Here is a 9599-nt window from a genome sequence, read left to right as displayed (position 1 = left end):
AGTTGCATATATAAGTTTTTCAGAATTGCATAGTAGAGCTGCGTTTGCAGTGTATTTAAAATTGGATACACTAATTCATTCTGTAATTGTGTAATAAGTGTAGTTTTTATTTCTGTTTACATTTAATTGTTCAGGTTTATTTTTTTACCGTTTTCCCTTTCCAATTTTAGCACCTTTTTTGCGTTGCTTTATAGCGACTGAAGAGCGTTTATCCTTCTTCTCTCGCGGATCTACGACGCGATAACGTCCTTTAACACCAGCTGGGCGACGGGACGGACGAGACGAAGTGTGCTTTTTAGCGACTACATATGTAATCTCCTTTTTCTTTTCTTGTGCTTTCTTATATACCTTTCTAAGTTGCCTTGCCTTCTCATGGGTTAAGGCATCAGCGTTTTCCATTATCTTTTCGGCCATTTTTTTTGCTTTGGCCAAGCGCTTTGTAGAACGGCGCTTCTTTCGTGCTTTTGCCTCCATTACTTTTTTTATAGGGCGCACATTTAACTCCTGGACCTTGCGTTGGTATTCTTCGGTAAGCTCTTGAGGCACTGGTTGTGGCATAGTCATGTGTTCATGTTCATCCTGTATAAACCAAGCTGGCAGGTTTTTATCGTTAAAAGCATAACGGTTCCAGGCTGCAGGTTTCTCGTGCTTTTTTTTCCTTTACCATCTTTAAAAATATCTTCAACATCGTCGCTTAGACCTAAACCTCGCTCATTGAAGTTTCCATCGCTGTCCTCATCGACAAACTCCGAAAGATGTTCGATGCAACGTGGTCAGGTCACAGCTGTTATAAGAGCGCAGTACCGCCACCATCCGCGAACTCGAAAACTAAAACCAATCTTGACAAACGGATTGAAGATCTGAGTTTATGGCACCAAATAATGGTAAAAATCGTTCTCATCTGCTCGAGTCAAAAAATCGGGTATAAAAATAATAATCCAAAGCGCCCATCTTTCCATCCCCCATAACACCACTTTCTCCCTCCCCCGTACCGTTCCCTGGTGGAACAAAGAACTAACAATCCTTAAAAGTTCAAAAACCACTAAATGGAATAAACTCAAACGAGACATAAACAACACGACCTACATAGAATACAAAGAAGCAAATGCCAAATTCAAAAGAACAATCAGGGAAGCTAAACAGAAATCGATTCTTGATTTTACAGCCCAAATACATCCTACCTCAGACACATCAGACAACTATGCGGACTTTACCCTGTCAAAAACATTCACAATATCTTTAACCCACACACCCAAACAAACACAACCAACTAAACCGAGATAGCCAACTCCTTCGCCCTCACGTGGTCAGAAGAAGCTCACGATCGTAATTTATCTGCAACATTCCGGACGAACAAATCCCACACAATAGAAATCGAAAATGACATTACACCCATAGAATTCTCATCAGCACTGTACTCCCTGAAAGGAAACACCCCCGGCCTCGACCGGGGGTCAATGATAAAAAACGCACCCCCACCCTTAAAAACAGAATAGTAGACCACATTAACAAAATACTCGACTCATACTTCCCTCAATCGCTCAAACTCAGCCTAGTCCTCCCGATTCTAAGCCATTGTCCAAAAAAACAGCTAACCTTAATATCCCTTAACTTCACCAAAGCTTTTGACAAAATAGGAATCCACTCCATCATTCAACAACTAAACGAGGGGCAACGTTGTGAGTTGCTGCGGACACCGCAACTCTACGGTTATACCCGATACTAAGTCAGTATGGCTTTCCTCCGGCAGACGCCGCTAATATTAAGCGACACGACAAACAGTGTGTGCGAGAGAGACAGAAAATCAGTTTGAGCGTGACGTCGGGCGCTGCGTAGCCACTGCAAATTGATTTGTTCCTTTTGGCTATAAAAATGATCTGATCTGATACAGATTCAGCAATCTGATAGATATGGTCATTATCTATGATTCTGCGTTTTTAGTTTTTTCAAATCTGCAATATTGTGGATGCAACAGATTTTCGTCCTTTGTGGGGGCGGATGGGGGTGGGGCGAAATTCTGAGATATACGTTTTATAGTGAGATCTAACAGAAGTGCGGATACCAAATTTGGTTACTCTAGCCAGAAATTTGGTTGCCCCAGATTTTCGTCCTTTGCGGGGGCGGAAGGGGGTGTGGCGAAATTTGGACACGAAACGGTCAAGGTCCGATATCACAGGAGTGTGGATACCAAATTTGGTTGCTCTAGCTCTTATGGGTTCTGAGATCCTTGAACTCATATTTTGCAATTGGCAAAACCGACCATGAAACCTGTGTGTTAGAGTGAGACAGAGCGAGAAAGAGTGAAATTGTTTTCGTGATTCTGGCTGTAATAATTATACGATTTGGATTAGATTTTGCACTCTAGAAGATATAGTCATCTTCTACGATTCTGCGTTTTTAGTTTTCTCGTATCGTCGAAATTGTGGATGCCACAGATTTTCGCCCTTTGTGGGGGCGGAAGTGGGCGGGGCAAAGTTTTGAAATATTTTTGGAGCAGTGACATATCACAGAAGTCTGGATCCAAAACATCGTTGCTCTAGCTCTTATAGTCTTTGAGCACTATGCGCTGAAGGGGACGGACAGACGGACAGACGGACGGACGGACAGACGGACGGACGGACAGACAGACATGGCTCAATCGACTCGGCTATTGATGCTGATCAAGAATATATATACTTTATAGGGTCGGAAACGATTCCTTCTGGACGTTACACACATCCACTTTTACCACAAATCTAATATACCCCAATACTCATTTTGAGTATCGGGTATAAAAAATGGAAAGTAGGTCCGCGAATGTTACAATACGTCATAAACTTCATGTCAAACAGGAAAATTCTCGTGAAAGGCTCTAACCTCTCGAACACCGTCAAACTCCCCAAAGGCATACCCCAAGGCTCCCCCATCTCAGTTATCCTTTTTCTTATAGCGTACAAGCCACTCTCCGAAATCTTATCCTTTCACAAGCAGATCAAATTCAGTGCATACGCCGACGACTTCCTCCTTATCATTTAACACAACAAAAGGAAAAGCCCCACAACCGACATCCAAACAATCCTCAACCAAATAAACAACTGGTGCACTCAGTCAGGTGCAGACCTATCCAAAGACAAAAGCCAACTTCTACACATATGTCCCAAACATAACTGGAAACCAAAATTCCTTACTGTCAACACATCCATCAACCAAAACAACTCACTCAAACTACTAGGCCTCACACTCAACTCTAGATACAACTGGAACTCACATATCAATAAACTCAAAATAGACTTTGCCAAGCCACTGGGCATTATCAAACACCTCTCGTCCTCAAAATACAACTGCCACACCTCATTACTTGTACAAATTATGAAATCTCTAATCATATCCAAAGTCGACTTCTGCCTCCCCATGTACCGTTACGCACCAAAAAGCCAGCTTAACCGCCAGAAAACTACGATTAATGCAGCAACAAGAGCCGCCCTAGGTGCATTCCCACTAACAACCTTCTATCCGAAGCCAACTTACACACCTTGGAAAACAAGCGAGATTTTGTAACTGGCAAAATATTTAAAAACCTCATCCACGTTAAAGACACCCCCCTAAACTCACTCCCAAAAAACAAAAAAAAAAACACAGACTGCTTAGCACGATTGACAGAGCCAAACAAATATCCCAGAATAACCTCATACCGTTCTCCCCGATTAAAACCTCCAACACCAATATCACCCTATCCAAACACGATAAAAACACCACCCCCCCAATAGTCTTCCACCAACTCTTCCACTCCATCAAATTCAACCTCCACCAACACACCTTCCTATACACAGACGGGTCCAAAGCAGCAGGCATTACCATCTATAGCATCTGCAGTGGGACATCAACCATAAAATCCGGACTACTTCCACAGTACTCCTCAGTCCTTTCCAGCGAAATTATAGCTATCCACGAAGCCATTTTATTAAGCCGCAACAAACTCGGAAGATACGCTATCTGCACGGACTCACTCTCCTCTATTTCCGCAATTACCAATCCCAACAATTAATCGTACTACCCCACCACAATCCGTAACCTCGTCACCAAACTATTCCCAGAAATAACAATTATCTGGATACCTAGCCACATTGGCATAAAAGGGAATGAAATTGCTGACACCGCAGCCAAAACTACCTCCAAACAACCCCTCATATATACCTCCAATCATAATTCCATAATAATTCTCACTATTCCTTAAGAAAATCCTCCTATCGAAACAAACAGACCTCCTCATTAAGACTTCCCCCTGGCACCAACAAGTTATCGATCTATCTTCCACTCATCCTCCCCCCAAAAACATAAACAACCTTAACAGAAAACACCAAGTCATCCTAAACAGACTGAGACTAGGGCACACAAGATTCACCAATGCCCACTACATGGATGAAACATCCTCCAACACATTCCCACTGTGCCACAACCCAACCATAGACATAAGACACATACCATACACATGCCCGCTCTCTCTCTGCAAAGATCCTCAATATTCCATAACGCAAAAATAATCCCCAACTACCTAGTTCAATCGAAAATCATTTACTACATATAAACTCAAAAACTATCATCCCTGTACATATACATATACACAACTAGTATACTAGATAATAATTCCGTTACAACATATATCATATAAAACCAGTCCTGTACATATGTATATAAATTCATACATACTCAAGTGTATAATTATACCATAGCGAGCTTAAGGCCTCAGTAGCACCTCAGTAATACCTAATTTTAACTATTTATTAGCTTTATATAATAATAAGAAAAATAGTATTGATTTGATTTTCATTGGTAAGTTTGATGGTTTAGAAGTTTTGTACACATGCACGCGGTGCATCGCTTAAAACCAGCTTTAGGGCTCGCGCACACTGTGTCTGAAAAGGCTCGCTGAAATCAGCTCAGCTTAGATCGATCAAGCATGTTTTTTTTTCAGCAAGATGATTGCTGATATGTATTTACCATCAATATATCATCAAAAATGGGTGGGCTATGTACAAACATGTAATTACACAAATGGAAAGTTTTGGGCTGACTCTCATAAAAAAAACATAGATGTTTTTCACAGAACAACTTGTTTATAAAAATACAGATGTTCGATTCCATTCCAACAGTCATGATTGTCAAAGCTATAAAATATACCTATGTATATGCTGTTTCATTTCGTTGAGATAGTTCTTAAATTCCAATAATAGTTTAATATGCAGAAACATAGCTATCAGATCATCTTTCAGCTCAACCGACAAGGTACACACTTGCCAGCTGATTTCCGCTGATCCTTTTGCGTTTTACTGGTTGGATAATAAAATAATTATATTCTCCGTATTCATATATCATTTCTTAGAAATATTTATTCATTTAAATATATAAAATAGCTGCTAAAATTCGCAAAAGAATTTGTGATCCCCCACCTCAATTTTGTAATAAATATGAAGTAGATCTCAAGAATTTTCGACAATTACTCAGACAGGCCCCGGTTTTAATTTTCACAAAAATTTACTTTTAAAAACGCAAAAACTTGTGCTTCCGTTATCACAAAACAAACGGAAATATTTTCCTCACCGAAATGAAAAGTAAACGGCTTTTTTTCCTTTTGAAATTAAGATTCGTTGTGTTGTATAAAAATCCGTTTACTTTTCATTTCGGCATTAAAATAAATTCGACGCTATTACCAGGACAATTTAGCTTGTGCCTTCTTTATAAATAATTGTCTCTAGGCCCAACCTCAAATTTGGATCGGAATTAATTTGTCAGCGCAACAATACTTTTTGTTTCGCAACAGGTGTTGCATCTAAGATGTCTTGGTTTTCTTAAATCGCGCAATTGCAAAAATATAGGAATTTTTAGCACGCTGTTTATTACGAAGCAACCAGGTCAGCAGTTTTTGTTTGCCAGAATCGATGAAACTGCCTGTTTGACTTTGTTCAGACTATGGAGAGATCAGAACATATTTCAAACCTTAGCCGTTAATCCATACATTTTTCTAAACGATATCTAAAACGACGACCATAACTTTTAAAATATAAAAACACAAGAACATTTTTTTTCCAACTTTTACCGAGTTTTTAAAGTCAAAATTACGCCAAAAAAATATAGAAAAAATTAATAATTTTGCATTTGAAAGCTTAATAAATATATCCCAAATGGTAACATGAAGCTCCGATGTGTTGGGGTCCGATTAATAGTTGCATTTATAAGTTTTTCAGAATTGAATAGTAGAGCTGCGTTTGCAGTGTATTTAAAATTGGGTACACTAATTCATTCTGTAATTGTGTAATAAGTGTAGTTTTTATTTCTGTTTACATTTAATTGTTCAGGTTTATTTTTTTACCGTTTTCCCTTTCCAATTTTAGCACCTTTTTTGCGTTGCTTTATAGCGACTGAAGAGCGTTTATCCTTCTTCTCTCGCGGATCTACGACGCGATAACGTCCTTTAACACCAGCTGGGCGACGGGACCGACGAGACGAAGTGTGCTTTTTAGCGACTACATATGTAATCTCCTTTTTCTTTTCTTGTGCTTTCTTATATACCTTTCTAAGTTGCTTTGCCTTCTCATGGGTTGAGGCATCAGCGTTTTCCATTATCTTTTCGGCCATTTTTTTTGCTTTGGCCAAGCGCTTTGTAGAACGGCGCTTCTTTCGTGCTTTTGCCTCCATTACTTTTTTTATAGGGCGCACATTTAACTCCTGGACCTTGCGTTGGTATTCTTCGGTAAGCTCTTGAGGCACTGGTTGTGGCATAGTCATGTGTTCATGTTCATCCTGTATAAACCAAGCTGGCAGGTTTTTATCGTTAAAAGCATAACGGTTCCAGGCTGCATCAATAAGATCCCGTTGCGTTTTCTTTCCGCGAATCAAAAACGCACCAAGAGCTATCTCTTCTTCGGTCAGACGTACCTTTTTCGGTTTTGACTCTGAAATAGTAACATTAGACAAAACCTTTATATAAAACGTATATCATATTATTATTATATTTATATATAAAAGATAAATATATTTAGACTACCTAATAAAATATAATAAGACCGTATCATTACCAACCTTTTGACATATCTTCAGCAGCAGTATCTTTGAAAAGCTCTTCAGAGTCGGAGCACTCTGAGCTGCTCTCCCCCGTCATAGTTTCATGCCGGGCGCGCCGTTTAGCCTTCTTGCCCAAGGCAACATGTCCATTTATATCCATGCTGAGGGTGCTCTTACCCAGAACGGAGACACCCTTTATATTATACTCTATCGCCATATTACTCAAATCATAGTTTTCATCATCGTCGTCCGATGGAATGTTTTGTAGATTGTCCTTCTCGTACCAAAGCTGCACACGTTGCTGTCGCTTGGTGTCTTTGTCCCGAAAATCACTTGACTTTATGAGCGGATGTTCCTCGTGCTTTTTTTTTCCTTTACCATCTTTAAAAATATCTTCATCATCGTCGCTTAGACCTAAACCTCGCTCATTAAAGTTCCCATCGCTGTCCTCATCGTCACTTAGTTCTGTTTCTTCGCCGTTTTCATAGTTCCCATCGTCATCCATTTGCTTGTCGTCCTTATGGTACTTTTTGTACTTAGGCAGCGTAGGAGGCCCTTTAGGCTTTAATTCTACATCGAAGTCTGGGTTAACATCGATAATCCTATCCAGCTCAATAACAGAGTTAATAACTTTCAGATCAAAAATTTCATGCTCTGTTTCTTCTACAGGCCCGTCATCTCCCTTTACGATCATATTAAGGTTCATCTTTTCGTGAAGTTTTGCTTTGGCTTTAAGCGTCTTCTTTCGCTTCCGCTTAAGCTCTTTTTGCTCCTCGAATGCCAACGTGCTGATCTGTTGTTTTAGTTCAATATCTTCTATATCCTCTATTTCTGTTTGCGTAAGTGTTTTTGGTATTGTTTCCTTTGCTCTAGGCTCCTCGATGATCGCCATTGTTTCAGTCTTAAAAAAACTATCTTTAACAGCTTTCCACCACAATACAAGACCTTTAATGTCTTTGCGACCTAAAACTTTAAGATCCTTGCAGCACTCTAGAATCTCGGGTGTAGTTTTCTTGTGATGCGAAATACGCTCGTCATCAATACGAATGGATCCTACACCTTGGAGGGCGGCAAGGCCGTTTTCCGCTTTCATAAACTCTGTGGCCGATAAATTTGTTCGTAATGATATATCCTGCTCACTGTAGCCCTCGGCCTTTATGCGTTTCTGCCTTTCTGGGTGCAGCAGGCTATTTTTCTGCTTGCATTCGATTTCGAGCTCTTCGAACACGTACTTGCAGTCGAGCAGGCGGTGGTCGATAATGTCAGGTGCGAGATATTCCTGGCAGACCACGAATATTTCGGCTGACTCCTTACGAGATGCACTTGGTTTGGTGGCATGTACCTTCTTGAAGAGTTGCTTAAGCACCCAGAGAAGGGCGTTGTAGTCCTTGGAGCGGAAAACTTTAGTCACAAACCAACCTCCACCGCGCAGAAACTGAGTGGTCAACTTAAGGGCATTAAGAGTTAAGCAGATCTGCTGGTAAGCATCATAAAGCCAATTACGACCCACGTTTGGGGCACCGTCGTGAAGGACAACATCGGCCTTCCACGACTGCAACTCCTTAGTTAATGATTGACGGCACTTTTCCGTTGTAATATCCTCCACTAACCCAATACAACCCGTAAGGGGTCGTATTGGGAACAGGTCAACACCAATAACAATGCTGGATACTGGCATATTTTGTTTGGCCACTTGCATCCATCCACCAGGAGCTGCACATAGATCTAAACAAACTTGCGACTGTTGGAGAAATCCGAACTTGCGATTTAGTTGGATCAATTTAAAGGCGGATCGGGATCTAAAGCCCGTTTCCTTGGCAAGTTGATAAAATTTATCCTTCCTTGTCTTTCCCACTTTGGTCTTTTTGCCCATTCTGCTTTATTTTATTCCCTGAATGCTGTCAAATTACAAATTCAAGTTTCCACGTGCTATTACTCTCCTCTACGTCCATAATAGACATGCAATAATAAGATATCGATACTTGGAGTTTAGTGTCAAGATGGCGTCGCAAAGAAAAATTCGATATGGAAGTTTGGAATTAGTACTAAGATAATTCGCTGGTGAACTGGAGGTACAAACATAAAACAAATTTTGAGAAGCAAAGTCGAATGGGGTCAGACTATAATATATTTTAATTATAATATATATATAAAATAATATTAAATATATAATAATATTATTATTACCACAGGAGACCATCATATAGATTTTGGATGGTAAGCAAGCTTTTGCCTATACGAAAACTTATCAAGTATTTCACCATCCATCTGGGATGTTTATAACCCACACGTTTCTCCGATAGATAGCCGCTGCACACTGAGCCCATCCCCATCCCCCTTATCACCTTATAATGGATGATGAAGATGTAGCAATTATTTCGGCCGTGGTTCAACAGCAAAATATGCGAATAGCCCGATAGCAGCAACAGTTCTGGTGATTTTAATCAGTCAGCAGAACAGATACGATCTGCAATCGCAAAATATTGTTTAGACCTTAATGCAAATTATAAACTTATTTATTTTTATATCTCAGCACTTCCAATAAATCATTCTGGATTTTT

General features: G+C 40.0%; 1 protein-coding gene and 1 long non-coding RNA gene across 3 annotated transcripts; one reads left to right on the top strand and one right to left on the bottom strand.

The window, feature by feature from the left end:
- On the bottom strand, positions 1-9019 carry LOC117184492 (pre-rRNA 2'-O-ribose RNA methyltransferase FTSJ3). 2 transcript variants are annotated; one of them, XM_033382350.1, is made up of 4 exons: positions 7057-9019; positions 6788-6929; positions 149-589; positions 1-80 (listed from the first exon to the last, which is right to left on the bottom strand). In XM_033382350.1, exons 1-4 carry the CDS (start codon positions 8909-8911, stop codon positions 71-73), a joined length of 2448 nt encoding a protein of 815 aa, XP_033238241.1. In that variant the 5' UTR covers positions 8912-9019; the 3' UTR covers positions 1-70. The 2 variants fall into 2 exon arrangements, with proteins under 2 accessions (XP_033238241.1, XP_033238240.1); XM_033382349.1 differs by lacking the exons at positions 1-80; positions 149-589 and adding an exon at positions 5817-6278 and having other exon boundaries at positions 6347-6929; positions 7057-9018.
- A 12-nt stretch (positions 9020-9031) lies between these two features.
- LOC117184493 (uncharacterized) lies at positions 9032-9599 on the top strand. The gene is made up of 3 exons (XR_004469881.1): positions 9032-9152; positions 9231-9255; positions 9342-9599. It is a non-coding gene; the product is annotated as an uncharacterized lncRNA (long non-coding RNA).

Source organism: Drosophila pseudoobscura, chromosome X (genome assembly GCF_009870125.1).
Source record: "Drosophila pseudoobscura strain MV-25-SWS-2005 chromosome X, UCI_Dpse_MV25, whole genome shotgun sequence".
Taxonomy (NCBI): Eukaryota; Metazoa; Arthropoda; class Insecta; order Diptera; family Drosophilidae; genus Drosophila; species Drosophila pseudoobscura.
This window is presented reverse-complemented; position numbering and strand designations above follow the sequence as displayed.

What these genes read in the sequence shown, in the direction of transcription:
- LOC117184492 (XM_033382350.1), bottom strand. Translation starts at nt 8,911, where the DNA reads ATGGGCAAAAAGACCAAAGTGGGAAAGACAAGGAAGGATAAATTTTAT. An exon ending in TGCTGAAGATATGTCAAAAG is followed by an intron (nt 6,930 to 7,056) that starts GTTGGTAATGAT and finishes TTACTATTTCAG; the next exon opens with AGTCAAAACCGAAAAAGGTA. An exon ending in GATAAAAACCTGCCAGCTTG is followed by an intron (nt 590 to 6,787) that starts GTTTATACAGGA and finishes CCTGCCAGCTTG; the next exon opens with GTTTATACAGGATGAACATG.